Genomic DNA, 16,315 nt, shown 5'->3' with positions numbered 1-16,315 from the left:
GCAGATCATCTGAAAATCACACTAAAAATCGCACTGAAAAATGTAAATGTAAAAGCGCTACCGATGTTAATCAATTGACTGAAGAACACCTTCTATAAATGATAAATCCGACTGTTTAATATCAAACCAATTGATTTTTTCATAACGCTGAAACGATGCCTCCCCTACAACTTCGAAAAGTATGTTTTCGCTGACAAAGGCTCTAAGCTCGGCGGAGGGGTGATTTTTCAAAATCCATAAGAACCTGTCGTATATCCTTGGTCTCAATTTTGTGCATCTCTGCGATATGTGGAGCAAAATTTGCAATACTGTCATGACTCGTGTTAAATTCTTGGTGTTAATATGTAAATTGTAACACTTTACAAATAGGTCTTGGTAATTGAGATCGTGCTTGATTTGATAATTTGAATCAAACAATTTAAGAATCATTTGTAACACCATGGATACAAGCTTCACTTCTCGTTTGTTTCTTACGTCAGGTTGTTTCAAAAACGTGAGCCAAATTTCAAAATCTTCGGCCTTAGGTCCATGCCTTAATAATTCAACGAACGACTCGTTAATGATTTTTGTATTTCCGATAAACGATCCGCAGGTAAATGCAACACCACGCCAAAATTCAACTTTAAATTGATACACCTCCATTGATTGGTAATACAGGAATAGATGACTCCAAGTGAAGTCTTTTCCTGTTAGTGCCTTGAAAGAGAGATGTCGAATTTTGTCCATCAACTCGCCGCTTAATCGTGCCATTTTTAGTCTGACAGTATTGTCAACAAAATTGTTCTTCACCACTAGTTTGATCGCCGCTATTCTAATTCTGGACCCAACGTCCCCCTGATCAGTGGTTGTGTAATCGTCAAAGAGGGTGTATATATCGTGTACCTTGAAAAACGGCGGTATGTTAGCAGCAAGGTTGTCTATCAAATTTGCGCGTACAACGACATCAACACGGAAATCTTTGATTACATTCACAAAACGATCGTACTGGTGTTGCTCAAGATTGGGAAAGTTGAATAGAGTGCACGAGAGATTGCGATCGTGGGGCAAGTGATATAGTACATCTTCGATGGGTAGATCCTCTTGGACGGCAACCACTTGTCTCATCTCCTCAACTAGATTACTGTGCTGCAGAATTTTTAGTAAATTCTGCCAATCCAACCCATTCAATTGCTTATATTTCAAGGCAAAAAGGTATCCTTTAATCATGTCGAGTTTCGACTCATCAAACACAAAATTGTCAAATGCATGATGGCCTTCTTGAAACTCATCCAATTGAAATAAAATGTGCCATTTGTGTGCTTGTTTCAACTTGCTCACAATTTGATTGAAATCAGTTGTACATTTCGGTACCAATTCTAGGGTAACGGGTTGTTTGAGTAACTTGTTTAAATAGTGTCCGCCATCAACATCGTCATTGCATATCATCTCAACCAAGGGCCAAATAAGAAAAGACAAATCAATATCACCATAGAACAGGTCAATAAATTGGTAGCAAATGTGCTGGTCTAGCCGTAGACTGTCTAGTTTTGAGACAAAATTTACTATGAACTCTCCCTTGTAAGTAGTATTCACAAGTTCTTTGCCCAATCTGCCCAAAATCTCCTGCATAACTGCAACACTGCACTTTTTCAATAGCAACTCATCAAACACCAACACCTTTAATAAGTCCACAAATGTATTGACTAGGTTGGAAGAAGAGTGCTTCATATTGCGAACAACTGACCAGATCAAAAAGCAAGCCGAATCTCTTATTTGGCTTCCTATAAGAACTGTGCCCTTTGGAACTTTAAAGAATAAGCATCTCGACGCGAGAGCGATGCAATCCATTTCATACATGGCTGGCAAGTTTTTGGACAAGGAGATGTAGCCCAAGCTTAACAAAATGGTGTGGAGCTTTGGCACATTTGTTTCTTCTCTATCTATGAGATCGGGAATGAATCTGATTAACTGGTTTTGGTAATTGACAGCTGTAAAGGATAACTGTTCCACAATGGTAGACATTGCCTTCGCTATAGCATATCTTAGGTTTGTTTCAAATGTTATGTCACTTAGTAGTATATCATTTATCAAGTTATTGATAACTTCAGCCACACCCTGAAACTGTGCTCTTTTGATGTAATTTACCGCCAATTTGCTCAAAATTTTGATGGAATAAACCAAACTCATATTTGAGTTCTTGGACTCTAAAATGTCACCCATAATACAGGAATATAATCCTGTTATTTCCAAGGGACTAAGCTCAACTCGTTTAAGAAGTTTATTCACTGTCAAAAACGTTCCCAACTTCTGGCTCGCATCTGCACTGGACCAAGAGTTTACCATTTGCTCTAAAAATAAATGGAGCATATCCTGGCAATCAGGTCTAGAAAGTAGTCTTGAATACAATATCAGGGCAACAACTTGTGTCTTGGACAAATTAACAAACCTCCGTAATGAAATTTTGGCAGTTTCTGCCAATCTTTCACGCAAACCAGCTCCCACGGTTTTTATGGGAAAAGGAACAAGTACTAAATTGCAAAGCCATAGTAAACAAACAAACTTGACCGCCTCGCTTGAATCTCGGCACCTATCGATCAAACTGTCAAGAAGGTAGACATCACTCGAAAAGAACAATGCCGTTGTTTTAAAAGTGCACACCTTTGCTAAAGCGTATACGACATTACCAATGAATTCACCAATCAGTACATCCTCGATAAATAAAGAACTCAATTCATTGACATAGGAAGCAAGCTGCTTTTCAAGCAACTTTGGCTGAAGCTCAAACTCGTTGATGATGGCAACTAATTTAGTCGTTACAGACCGATAAATGATGCATTTGTCTATTTCCAGTAAGGCCAAAGCTCTCCTAAGATCAGCTATTAGAGCTCCTATCTCCACATGTAGCTGAGGACTTTTTTTGGTGACTTGATTGCTCAAGTCGTCCATAATGGAGCACAGTTGTATTGACACGACCCACACTACCGAAAAGGGTCGCGACTGTAGGTAAACAGAAAGAAGAAAGGAAGAAAAAATTTCATGTCAACCCAAGAGTACAGGCATCTGTCACTAAAATCATTAAGCATGTCATCAGCTAGGCAACTATATTATAAAGTCACACAAATACGTTCGTCCATAGGGATGCCTCCAACGACACGACGCACTTTAGAGGCATTGGGGTTGAAAAGAAGGAATCAGACAGTATATACAAAGTGCGATGTATCATCTGCCCATTCGCTAGCAAAAGTAAAGGAACTAGTAAAGATTGAAGTTACCAATGAGAAGAAGACAAGGGAAGAGATTAACCAAGAAAGAAAATGGAAAAGTGGATTTGAAGTAATCTCGGAAGGCACGAGGAAGGTATATGAATAATTTTGTGTAAATAGTTGATTGACCATAATAAAAGTCAAGTTCGGGACAATCGTACTGGGCCCATCACTAAATATAGGAACTATCTACAACGTAGATCGACTTTTCTCATGTCTGTACACCACATGGTGGCATTCTTTATACCCTCTCACTCTATTTTCATCGGCGCGATTATGATTGGTTACAATTAAGTGTTTTCCTGCATATAACCATGTAATGTATTATTTTGAAAAACTTTAAAAAACAAAAGTTGTAACCAATTGATGGAAAACACCTGATATAAAGGAAGTACTTCGTTCAACTTATAGCACATAACTAGAACCTGGAGTAATTGAGAAGCTTTCCTCCACTGCGTTACATATATTCAAACAATACACTGTCTTCCCTACTTGAGGCTGACCAAAAATATAATTAGAACAGATCATACATCGCACGCTGGTAATACGCACAATTCAATTAAAATATCACCCTTCGAGGACTTCAACATAATCGCTAATAACTCGTGGAAAAACTTAGAATGTTTACATATATAAAAGCAAGCCAGCGAACTAGGCTAACACAGTCACTTTTTACGACTACTTTTGGTATCTGTTTTTTGCTAGTTGGCGCAAATTCAATCATACCATGCCCGGTAGATAGTCGTTATGATAGTGAAACGAATGAAAGGCTACAGAAGCAAGAGGAGTATGTAAATAGGTCAAAACAATAAAGGTACGGTTTGGAAATAAATTCATGTATGTTTTTTACCTCTTTCTCTGGCATCTCTCTATCTCGTTTTTAGTGATTCAGAAGTGTCAGTGAGTGTCAAGGTAATTGAAGGATCACTAGCGACAAAGTAATTAGTCTCTATTGAGCCTGGCCTAGATTAATCTGTCGCCACGTGCGTCATTGAAACCCTTCGGTTGTACTCGAAACGGCGTTAGCTGAAATAAAGAATTAAAACTGACCCTTCGAGAAGTCTTGACAACGCAAGTGTAGTGGTAAGAAAAGATACTGACTCTAATCAGCATTCGGCGTGAGTACTCAAGTTACCTTTTTGGAAGTAACTCAAGATCGAATATAAACATTGCAAGAGGTGAACCTGTTCAGTCACCTGCCAAAGTAACTAGGAGAGTATGTGTCCAAGATGACTCATTTATTGGTTAATGATATTTTGTTATAAGCATTGAAGTTCTCTTCTGAGTCTTTTCTAAGATAAATGATGTATACACCTCGTGATGAATTGAGATAACTGTACATATACTTTGATCTAAAATTTTTGCTAAATTTGAACAATTTTGTCATGTACATATTAGAGACTACTGCTATGTAGTATTTGCAAGGCTTAAATTACCTATCAATCAATAATCAACAGAGAATAATGTTTGATGTTTTTAGAGATTCAACTATAACCTCATCGCTTCTAGATTTACAGGTTGCAAAAAAGAAGAAAAAAATAAAGGACGCAAATACATATTTTCCCAATAAAGACAAAAGATAAATAGAACTATCAAACTATAAATGCAAATTTTATCAAACCTTTGAAATAGTCAATTTACTTCACTTTCTCAACTTTCTCAAACAACGCCAAAAATGAGACCATTGAGCAATATACAAAACGAGCTGCCTAAGAAACATCCTCGCTATGGCAAAGCTTCAATTGAAACGGAAACAACGTATAATTACAACGACGAGCCTGTGGGAAAAGTATTTACCGATAAGAAGTTTCTGAATCCGTTGCATAATCTTTTGGTCAAAAATCGACAAACACTATCCAGTATTAGGATTGAGATCCCACGTGAGGGCTTGAGCAATGTAAAACAACCATGCATCAAAAGTAAGGTTGATTTCCCCATTTTTGAAGATGTACAAAAATCCTCGGCGGCCATTACTTCAAAGACAATGTCGAGCGCACAGGAACATAACTCATCCAGCCGTAAACATGAAGAAGCAACGGATAATCTTGCCTGTCATGCAAACAACATTCTTCGCATGGCCATTGATTCAACAATGATGAGCTCGATGAATTCCATCACATTGCAAAACATCAACAGCGACTCATTTGATGAAAATATCTACACGAAAGAAAGGGAAGACAACGCCACATTTGGAATTAATGAAGAGGAGATACGAGCAGCAATCAATGGATAAAAAGATAGAATTTTACAACTAAGATATAGGGAAAATTGTTTCTAATTTGGCCAAGTCCTTCAAGTCATAAGCTTCGTAGTACTTGCTGGGATGAACAGGGCCAGCTTTTGAGAAAATGTCGTCTTCACTCACATCAAATAGATGATTTAAATCCAAGCTCTTATGGCCTAGTAAGTGGTGCTTCAATTTACCGAGTTTGCCATTGTCAGGCAAATCTTTAACAGTTTGGATCATTGGACCGATCAAAGAGTCATGGTCTTGATAGTACAGCTTTAGGAAATATATCACTGACAGTTCGTAGTGACCACGTAGGGTACAATTAAGCATCCATGAATACATTTGCGGCGAAGGTTTGATTCCGATGCTTTTCAAGTATTTAAGGTAGTGCAATGCACAGCGCTTTGAAGAAGATTTAGATAGGGAGTATAGAATCAGGTCGAAATCCAACTCATTTAGTTCAGTAATAGTAGCAGGACATGTATACTGCAATGCAGATAGTGTTTGTACAATACTGCTGTGATTCAAGTATGTGGCCGCATAGTTCAATAAACAATCAGTGAATATACCTCTTGTTTTTGGATGTAGACGTTGAACATACTCCATAGTTTGGACAACAAAATCATGTAGAACAGATGTCCTTGCTAAGGAAAGATTATCCTTTTCATCTTTCGGTATCACAACCTCTGCATCAGAGGATTCAGCGCCACTTATTGTATTGTAATCAGCAAATTTCAGATTCATTGCTTGAAACAAATCAGCAGACACTATACCCCCACTCACGTCCTTTTGGGCAAAGACATCAATTAGGTCAAGAATGTTCTCAAAACTTTCGTGGTCACTGTCAGCATTGTAGCAATGACTTTCGATAATTTTGACACAAAATTCTTTATTCAAAGCAGTGCCCCCAGCAACTATTTTGTGGAAAAAATGGCTCTCAATCAAATCTATTGTCAATGTTGTATCTCCATGCGTTGCAAAAACTTGAAGAACCTGCATCAAGAGGGAATTGGTCATTGAGTCAAACACCTTGTTTGTCGCCGGCATCAATGAAAGAACGGCTTCTTCGAGGGTGATTTTTCCGCCTGAAAAGCCTTCCATAATGTACCGTTTATACACTTCCTTCACTATTGTATAGTTATTAGTTTCAAGACCAAGCTGCAAGATTTGTGTCCATAGTTCATTTGGAAGGTCGATTGGTTTATTCAGCAATAGATCAAAAACAGTTTCCAACCGTACGGGATCATTTGCCCTGGTGAGGATCATGAAAACTATAGATAATGGTATCTCTGACTCCTTGAGAAATAGCATCGCGTACTGACAAGCAAGTTCCATTTGGTTGGTATTTAATAACCAGCAAACATAGCTCAGATTGTACACTGACACCATCTCTTTGTCGTATATTTTTCTCCACTGAGAATTGAAATTTAAAATGCCTACTTGAGATTGGTTGAATCGAAACTGGTAAATATACGCCCAGTCAATACGCTTCATTTCCACACTATTCTTTTGCATTTTCCGAAACAGCAACCATAGATTATTCGAGATATTAAAGTTGTGACTGATGCATTCTCCCAAGAACGTGGTGAATGGAGAAATGGGAAGTTTCCGAATCTGCGCAATCAACTGGTCTTTGTCATAAATTTCAGACAAGGATCTGAGGGTCTTGGAATTGGTGATATAGTCCTTGTAAGAACATGTATATAGCCTTGAACGCGGTTTAGAAACAGGTTGTGCCTTATTGTGATGATGCCCCACATTACTAAATCTCCTCAAATGGGTGATTTGTATAGCATTGTGAAAATCGAGACCACAGTTAAATGGAGCTAGTAAGCGCATATGATACAGGACTTGGTGTTTGTCAAAGGGGAGGGAGTGAATGACCTGGTGTTTCCATCGGGTACATTTGCTAGACATAAAGTGTTTAAACAGTGCTGCAACTACTAATTTTTCTTTAAATTTTTTTCCTTTTCAAACCAGTAATCTTTAAAGGCAAGCATTACTAGTCTATACCCATGACGTCCATTTCGAGGTCATTTGCAACCGCAGCTAAAGCCAAGCCCCAATTCAACGTATTTGATAGATCAACCAAGCTTTTGCAGAGATCGAGAACACCAAAGATCAACCCCGAGCTATCACGAAAGAAAGAATACTTGAGAGATGAAGTTGCTGTGAAGACAATTGAACGATTGGCCTTTATTACTAGACCGTTTGACAAAGCGCTAGATTTTGGCAGCCATAGCGGTAACTTGCTAAAACAGCTTTGTACAAAGAGCCATGTTCCACAGCAATTGCAAGGCGATGAGATTGAAGAGAAGATTATTGAGCAGTTGAACAATGATAAAAAAACGGTACGCGAGAAGATCAAGGATCTTGTGTTATTTGATTCATCAAAGGAGATATTGGAGCGGGATGCAGATCAAAAGTTTGACTCTCAGTTCCCCGGAAATATTGAAAGAGTTGTTGGAGATGAGGAAAAATTTGACCATGAGGTTCTTCAAGAGTCAAACACTTACGACTTGGTGGTATCTAATCTAAGTTTACATTGGATAAATGATTTACCTCAATGTCTTGCAAACATTAACAGGATACTAAAACCAGATGGCTTATTTATGGGTACGCTCTTTGGAGGAGATACCTTGTATGAACTACGTACTTCTTTGCAATTGGCAGAACTTGAAAGGAAAGGAGGGATTTCTCCTCGCGTTTCGCCATTGGTTCGTTTGAATGACGTTGGATCCCTTTTGAACAAGGCAGGCTTTAGCTTGTTAACTATTGATTCAGAAGACATCGTGGTTGGAGGGTTCCCTGATATAGTTGCTGTATGCGAGGATTTACAGGCCATGGGGGAACAAAACGCTGTCTTGTCTAGAGCACATAACTTGCCCAAGGATGTATTGTTGGCGGCCAATGAAATATACAAGAGTTTACATGGAGAGGTTCAGCCTGATGGGGAAGTGCTCCTTCCTGCCACATTTAATGTCATCTTTATGATTGGGTGGAAAAAGAGCGAATCGCAACCACAGCCTTTGCAGAGAGGATCAGCAGAAGTAAACTTGAAGGATGTATTGCAATGAGAAGTATCGTGTCTGGATCCTAAGGAAGAATATATTGCTGAAGAATATTGGGGTGTATATTTAGTAAAGTTAATGCACTTTTAGGCTTGGCGGAGCTGATCCAACATTGCATATACTTGAGTTTGTAAAACATTGATTGTAGTAAAGAATCTGATCCAGATACGAGAAGGAAATGCATAAATCCGGCTCCAGCAGATTACCTTATCTCGCTTACGGATTAAAGTCAAAAGTAAAATAGAACATTGAAAATTGTTTTTCAGTTGATGATTACCCGTTCCGAAATATCAATGGAAAAATAAAGTTTTTGATTTTTGTGAAATATGACGGGAAACAGGCACGGCTAAAGAAGGAACCTTGTTCCGTTTTTACAAAGTGCAGTTGGTATATGTCACCAACGGAATATTATCCATTCCATTTAACCGATGGATGTTGGTCCCCTGTAATGGAAATTTTAAAGGCAACTTCATCGGCTTTCTAGAACGATGGAAACACATGGCTAATACGTTTTTCTGTACAAATTGGTTACACAAAAGTAGTACCTTATTGCCTGTTTCGGATATAACAATATTCTTTTGCTTTAAACCCTTCTAGAACAATGTAATATAAGCGCGTATTTGTTTACAATAATTTGTAAGCACTAAAAGACAGCAATCTATGACCAGCAGGGGAGAAACCATTTAAATATTCTCCACATCTTCCTTTTGTCACTGAAAAAATCTTTTTTTAATCTCTTTAATTTACCTAAAACTAATCCCTCGACATGGTCAAAGTATTGCTTGCCATCAGTTCTTACCACGGAAAGTTCTACCCAGAAGGCTCCCGCACTGGTGTTTATCTCACTGAGGTTTTGGAACCATATTTAGAGTTTACTAAAAAAGGTTATGAAGTAACTATTGCTTCAGAAACTGGAACATTTGGCTGGGACAGTCACAGTGTGCTTCTTGAAGGTTTAACGCTCCACCTTGGAAACATTTACACTGCCTTTTTCAACAAAAACTCGGCATTCAACAAAGCAATGAAGAATGTGAAAAAGGCATCTGATGTCGAAGATGAGAAGTTTGACATATTTTTCGCTAGTGCTGGACACGCAACTTTATTTGATTACCCCAAAGCAAAATCATTACAGAAAATTGCTGCTACAACATATGATAATGGTGGTGTCGTCGCTGCTGTTTGTCATGGACCCGCTATTTTTGAAAACCTTATTGACCCAGCAACGGGTGAACCATTGATTAAAGGCAAAAAGATTACTGGTTTCACAGATAGCGCAGAGAAAACGTTACATCTTACAAACACAATCAAGAAGCATAACTTGGTCACAATGGAGGGTGTTGCCAAAAAGGAAGGAGCTACTTATGTTGCTCCACCAGGTGATTGGACCCCGTTTACTGTAATTGATGGTAGAATCGTGACTGGTCTTAATCCACAGTCTGCTACCAAGGGTGCCAAAGATACCATTGCCACTTATGAAAAGACGAGGAACCAAACGACCAAATAAATCTTTACTTCTTTACATTCTTTAGTATACACTTGATTAATCTAATTTAAAAATCGTCTATAGTCCTAAAGACTACCGGCTTATTCTCTCCTGGTATTTGCTCCACCTTGAAAAAATCGGGGCCCAATTCAATCAACCCAGTCTCGGCAGCGTAGACTGCCCAATGGTCGGTTAATTCTTTCAACACCTCTGGCTTTTTCTCAGAAAGATCCTCGGTTTCACCAGGGTCTTCAATAATATTGAACAATTGCCACTTTTCAGGGCCAAACGGCTTAGGAATATACAATGCCTTGTATTGACCCTTTCTTATCGCTTGTTGTCCAAACAATTCCCAACCGGTTACTGTGTTTTCATCATGTACGTATGGTGCTTTTCCTGATATGTAGTTGGACCACGACTTGCCTCGTGGAAGGGCAACTTGTCTTCCTCTATATGTAGATCCTGGATGTGGAACTTTGGCAAGATCTAAAACGGTAGGCAAGATATCCATGACTGTGGTGAACTCTTTCAAGATCCTGCCCTCTTGGTTCTTCAATAACGGTGGATAATGGATGATTAAGGGACATACAATCGCACCTTCAGTAGACCACATTTTGTACATTGAATGTGGCGCCGTTGCTGCTTGAGCCCACTGGTCGCCATAGAAAGTGAAGGAGTTGTAGTTTCCAATATTCTCGAGAGAATTATCGTAGTACTTTTCAACAAACGATTGTATTCTCTTGTTTGTTAATGGTAACGCCTCCATCAACATACCTTCAGCTCCATTGTCGGACATAAACAAGATGAATGTATTGTCCAACTCATTCTTTTTGTTCAAATGGTCAATCAATCTTCCAATTTGCTCGTCCAAAATCTCAACCATGGCAGCATAAGTCTGAACAATTTTAGTTTCCACGGCTTTCTCCTCCTCAGTCAAATCTTTCCAATCTTTACGTATAGTCGTAATTGGATGCGGCTTGATATCTTTTTCGATAATGCCCAACTCTAAAGCCTTGGCCAATCTCTTTCTACGCAACTCTTCAGGACCGGAGTCGTAAACACCTTTGTACTTGGCGATTCTATCTTGTGGAGCTTGGTATGGCCAATGTGGAGCAGTATAAGTGACAAACCCAAAAAAGGGTTCGTCTTCTGGCGTTTCGTCAATAAACTCAATCGCCTTGTTGGTGAAGTTGGTTGTTGAGTAAAAATCATCAGGCAAATCTTTTTCAGGGTTCAATTCCTTGTGATCGGAAACGTAGTAGTTGGGCAAGAATGGCGCTTGTTCTCCGGTTTCATCCCGTGTAATATATTTATAATGGTTACCTGCTCCTGGTAACAAAGTCCATGATCGCTTAAATCCTCTCTTGATGGGCCAGTAAGGCTCCTTCAAACCTAAATGCCACTTGCCTGAGATAAATGTATGGTAGCCGTGATCTTGCAAGATCTCGGGTAATGCAACCACCCTATCATTCAAGTACCCTTCGTAACCAGGTTTATTTTTAAATGTGTCACCTTGACGTGAAGCAAACTCTGCCATCTGTCCTAATCCTGCGATATGGTTGTCTGTACCACTCAACAACATCGATCTAGTAGGTGAACAAGCAGCAGCAGTGTGGAAATCAGTTAACCTGACACCATTTTCGGTGGCTAATTTGTGTAAGTTGGGTGTGTGAATTTCACCTCCAAATGGTGACAAGTCAGTGAATCCTAAATCATCAGCAACAATAATCAAGAAATTTGGTCTCTTTTTCTCAATGGTCATGGTTGTGTATAGCTATTAGACTGAGGTAGTGGAAACTTCATTTTGCCAGGAAGTCGTTACCTATTTTATAGTGGCAGAGGGACAACGAATTCCTAAGCCAGCGCCACAGTTTCGTGATATCCAATTTATTTTATTTTTTTTCACAACAAAAGCAAACGTAATAATGAAGGAGAATGGTGATTATCAAGTGTCATAAAATAGTGACAATTGAAAGATCAAATAAGCTGATGTGGCTAGGTCTACTCCGGAACAACGCTTTGTTGACTATGGCTTCTATTAATAAAGCGTTGTTTCATGGAAAAATCGCCTCCACAAAGATTACATAATGATTGGACTGTGTATTACGTAATATCGTAGTAACAGTGAAAAAAATTTCAACCCGATCGGAATAATAAATTGTAATTGCGTGATTTTTCTATAGATTAGAGTAAAAAGTAGTTGATTATTTCAAAATATCAAGTAGGTACAAACAAACTTGGAAAATCTTATAGACAGGTAGTAATTCGCCTTGCCAATATGCCAAGGTAAATTAAAAAATCAAAGCGGATATAAGGCATGTGGAGTTGCCCTTAAACATCTGATTTGTGGTTTGTTCAAAATTCTAAAGCTGGCTCCTATGGGCTACTTTCTTGTTAAAACAAACTTGCCTTCTTCATGAAGTTAAAGTCTAAATACACTTGGTGCTCTCATATAGTAGCCTAACCAATTTCAATGAAATTACAAGTTCAAATTATTTCCACATGCCAAAATAAATAAAACGCCTCTTCTCAATCAAAATAACACAAAAAATCAGTTTATTTTAAAAATAGTTTTTTTTTTTTCTTCTTCTTTTTATAAATCCGATTGTTGAAGTGGAGAGGGAGAACCGTTGAGCTCAAATGAAGTTTCGCGGAGTATACAACATCCAGTGAGATACTATTCACTACGTGAGATTCCGTTGCTGATACTTTATAGCATTTGGTTGCTGCTTCCTGATGTCCGGAAAAGTCGCCCCTCCTTTTTGCTTTTTAGATTACAAGTCACACTGAACCGGATTTATGACTACAGCTAGCTTAAACTTGTCCCCTCATCCTTCCAGTTAGTCTTTAGCAAGCTATTTAAACTGCTGTTTTTTAAAAAATTTAGGAGCTACTACTCTGTGGTGTGAGAAAACTGGAAAGTTCTTGGCCTTAGTGTCTCGTTCTCTAACTTGTTCTTTACAGTGATTAGCGTCATTCCGTTAAACAAAAAAATAATCATACACCTCTTTTGTAAAACAGCTATTTTAACAACTTAAAATAGATTAGCTTTATCAACTCTCATTTAGAACATATCAGCTCCCTCAGCCCATTCAGGATAAAGCTTCCAGAGGTGGTTTCTCTTTTTTGTAAACACGAATAAAAGCTGCACACTTTGCAAACACAAAAAATCAAAAACAAAAAAAAAACCTCAAACTGCCAAACACCGAAGGAGGTAAAAAAAAAAAATAAAGAAAACAAAAAGTCGGAGACTAGCTTTCATTAAATCTAAACGTTTTTGAATTTGCTGGATAGCACTTTATTTCGACCACTCAAACAAGGTTCCAACGACCACTGAACAAAGTTCATCGACATTGAAACTTAATACTAGTCGTGCTTCCAGAACTTTTTCAACTGCACACATAATCTCCAAAGACCACCCACTTCATGGATATTCGCACGTTAACAGAGGAATCGGAGCCAGGGCAACTGGTCTCAACAGCGGCTTCAAAAGACAACCCAAAGGCCATGGCGTCCAGTCAATTAGAGCATATGAAGCTAGAACCAGAACTTCTCCTAGACAGCCAACTTTCAAATGATACAGAGCAACAACCACGTCAGAGTCTAGCACCGTCTAATGAAAATGACAAGACAAGTAATAAGGGGTCAACCGATTCACCGTCGCCTTCTCCCTACTACCAAAATGTGCAAAACACACAAGCGACCCATGACAATGCTAGCAATAGCTACAGTTCTGATCATGATGCACATATACTAAACAAACCAAAAAGACAAAGGCGAAGCTACAGCTGTGGGCCCTGCAAAATGCTAAAGATCAAGTGTGATTTACAGGTTCCTTGCACTTCATGTAAAAAGTTCAAACGAGTTAATAGGTGTTTGTTGCAACCTCCACAGCCTCCGTCACAAGAGGAACTAAGCAAGATTAAAGAACGAAAGAAGCGAACAATGCACAAAAGGTTGAAAACGTCCAATGACATTGTACATGCGTTTAACGATAATCAAAATTCAATACCATCATTGCTCTCATCCATTCAATCAAGCACAAAGCTTATGGAGCAACAACTGAGATCCTTTCACGAGCACAATGGTCACCAACAACTGCAACATTCAGGTGGCAATGACAATTTTACCTCGGCCCATATACGGCAATCGCATTTTTCCAATTTGCAACCAGATACTACCAATGGTATGCCTACTCATCCTATATCGCACATCAGCTCGAACTACAACGAGCAACCACGAGCCACCTTTTCTGACGAAAATAAGCGGTCACAGGGCGATTTGATTGATACGTTGATTTCTCAAGATTACCAAAAACATATCGAGTTGAGCATGGTAGATGTCAAGAGAATCAAGAGATTGTTGCCAAGCAAGTTTGAAGCAGTCGAGCACCTTTTTGATTTGTACATTAATACGATAAATTCGGTGTTCCTAGACATACAAGATCATGATGAAATTATGAGGCAGGGACGCATCATATACAACAAACTTGTATCAATTGACGACGACAACGTGAAAAATCTCAGCAAAAGTGTAGAGTTCAACGTTGTTGAATTGAGAAACTTGTCGTTGATTTTCCTTATTCTTGCCAGTGGGTTTTTATTTGAAAATGTGGAGAATATATCTTGTAACTTTTTATTTGATTTGAGAACAATCTACAAAGATGACTTGATTCAAGATTGGGTCAAAATTGCAAAGTTTATCAAACTCAAATTGTTGTCTTATGAATCGTTGACGGATTTGATTTACTTGATGGATTGGTACTTCATTATAAAGAATTTGTACACTTACGATAACATGATTGTTGATAACTACTTGGAATTTAACAATTTATTGAATTATCTTGTTTTGAATAACGATTTCATTGCTTTAATTGAAGACACTGGCGCCGAAGTGTCAACTCCTACAGGCTCGCCACAACCACAGAAAGAGGGACAATATAAAGCGGATGAGGTGAGACGTAAAACGTACTCCAAGTCAAGAGAGTTTTTATTACTAGGCAAGTATTGGATTCAACTTAGAATGATTGAGTTGGAATTCACGTTTTTCCAATACAAAGGGTCAATGTTGGTATCTAATCAGTTGAAGAATTCCATTGTCCCACATGCGGATGTATTGGAAATAATGTATGGGCCCAATGGCGCATATGCTACATCTGCTTTGACGAAACACCAGATTGCGGTGTGGAGCCTTTACTACACGAGATCGGGTCAATCTACATCAATCAGACGCATAGTGAAGGACTATTTAATGTTGTATAGCAATGCATCGCTATTGCTAAAGGATGACTTGAAAATGGTTGAAGCCAAGTTTTGCACCATTGGCGAGAATGCGCCACAGCCAAAGGTTACTGTTGACGACGCGGAAACATTATTGAAGAACCAACAGATTTTGCTTTTGTTTGTGAGGTGGCTATCATTTATTCGAATCGAGTCTAACTACTTTCCTAGTTTGAGATATTCATCTTTTTTAACAACAATGATAAACTTGAACAATCACTTTAATGTGCTTGAAAAGTATTATAAGGATGACGCAACAGGAGGAAACTTGGTTGACTTTATACTTTCAAATTTCCCCTTGCATTTTATAAAGTCATTCTTGCTAAGTTTGACATATCAGGCGTTATTTTTGATTTTTTTAAAGTATTCCCTTATTCAGAAATCAAGAACGAATGTCACTACTTTTAAGATCCGGTTGGATGAGATATACAACGACGTTCTCGGCTCGTTTCAAAAGACATTGGACAAGTTTGTGGCAAGTCCCAAAATGAAGGAGTATTACACCTTTATTCCAGTTTTCCGTGTCAATATGAATTTCTTACTTGATGCCAACCATATTCTCAACGAAGAGCCAACAACATTTCAGAGTCAGCGAGATTGTAACTCACAAAAACATATACCTCCATTGGCTTTCAAGGACTTGACTGATTTACTCTACCAGTTGAAAGCTGAGTTCGATCCGGAACATTGGGAGTTTCTTACCAACGTTTATTTTGGATCGAGAGATAACTTTTTTCGGTACGTGGAAAAAGTATGGGATTTGTTTCAATTTTTATTAAGCAATGCTTCTACGCCGGGAGATGGTCCTGGCGCACAATTGACCAAGGATATGGTTATCTGCAACGACTTGAGATTCAATGATGAGTTGATCAGGAATCATAGGGGTCAGTTAATGGGTTTGGTGTTTGACCACAATGTAGTTGAGGAGTATATGAGACTTAATGTCGAACCCAATATCGACGATTAGTGTGTATAGTAAGTGAATGAATGAAAGATTTCCAAGAAATGAA

General features: G+C 38.5%; 7 protein-coding genes across 7 annotated transcripts; 4 read left to right on the top strand and 3 right to left on the bottom strand. All coding sequences in view use genetic code 12, as the record gives it.

Moving 5' to 3' along the window:
- Positions 1 to 66: 66 nt before the first annotated feature.
- On the bottom strand, positions 67 to 2,925 carry CANMA_000547 (uncharacterized protein; the record flags this gene model as incomplete). The annotated part of the gene is made up of 1 exon (XM_051817843.1): positions 67 to 2,925. One exon carries the CDS (start codon positions 2,923 to 2,925, stop codon positions 67 to 69), a length of 2,859 nt encoding a protein of 952 aa, XP_051673810.1.
- A 1,992-nt stretch (positions 2,926 to 4,917) lies between these two features.
- Positions 4,918 to 5,475, top strand: CANMA_000546 (uncharacterized protein; the record flags this gene model as incomplete). Its single annotated transcript, XM_051817832.1, has 1 exon — positions 4,918 to 5,475. The coding sequence occupies one exon, from the start codon at positions 4,918 to 4,920 to the stop codon at positions 5,473 to 5,475; it is 558 nt and encodes a 185-aa protein (XP_051673809.1).
- An 18-nt stretch (positions 5,476 to 5,493) lies between these two features.
- On the bottom strand, positions 5,494 to 7,311 carry CANMA_000545 (uncharacterized protein; the record flags this gene model as incomplete). The annotated part of the gene is made up of 1 exon (XM_051817821.1): positions 5,494 to 7,311. One exon carries the CDS (start codon positions 7,309 to 7,311, stop codon positions 5,494 to 5,496), a length of 1,818 nt encoding a protein of 605 aa, XP_051673808.1.
- Positions 7,312 to 7,487: 176 nt separating this feature from the next.
- Positions 7,488 to 8,549, top strand: CANMA_000544 (uncharacterized protein; the record flags this gene model as incomplete). Its single annotated transcript, XM_051817810.1, has 1 exon — positions 7,488 to 8,549. One exon carries the CDS (start codon positions 7,488 to 7,490, stop codon positions 8,547 to 8,549), a length of 1,062 nt encoding a protein of 353 aa, XP_051673807.1.
- Positions 8,550 to 9,309: 760 nt separating this feature from the next.
- Positions 9,310 to 10,047, top strand: GLX3 (glutathione-independent methylglyoxalase; the record flags this gene model as incomplete). The annotated part of the gene is made up of 1 exon (XM_051817799.1): positions 9,310 to 10,047. The coding sequence occupies one exon, from the start codon at positions 9,310 to 9,312 to the stop codon at positions 10,045 to 10,047; it is 738 nt and encodes a 245-aa protein (XP_051673806.1).
- A 46-nt stretch (positions 10,048 to 10,093) lies between these two features.
- CANMA_000542 (uncharacterized protein) lies at positions 10,094 to 11,788 on the bottom strand (the record flags this gene model as incomplete). Its single annotated transcript, XM_051817788.1, has 1 exon — positions 10,094 to 11,788. The coding sequence occupies one exon, from the start codon at positions 11,786 to 11,788 to the stop codon at positions 10,094 to 10,096; it is 1,695 nt and encodes a 564-aa protein (XP_051673805.1).
- Positions 11,789 to 13,452: 1,664 nt separating this feature from the next.
- ZCF8 (Zcf8p) lies at positions 13,453 to 16,272 on the top strand (the record flags this gene model as incomplete). The annotated part of the gene is made up of 1 exon (XM_051817777.1): positions 13,453 to 16,272. The coding sequence occupies one exon, from the start codon at positions 13,453 to 13,455 to the stop codon at positions 16,270 to 16,272; it is 2,820 nt and encodes a 939-aa protein (XP_051673804.1).
- Between the last annotated feature and the right edge of the window lie 43 nt (positions 16,273 to 16,315).

Source organism: Candida margitis (assembly GCF_024628925.1).
Source record: "Candida margitis strain CBS 14175 chromosome Unknown scaffold27, whole genome shotgun sequence".
Classification (NCBI taxonomy): Eukaryota; Fungi; Ascomycota; class Pichiomycetes; order Serinales; family Debaryomycetaceae; genus Lodderomyces; species Lodderomyces margitis.
Note: the sequence above shows the minus strand (reverse complement) of the source record. Positions and strands in the feature narration are given on the sequence as shown.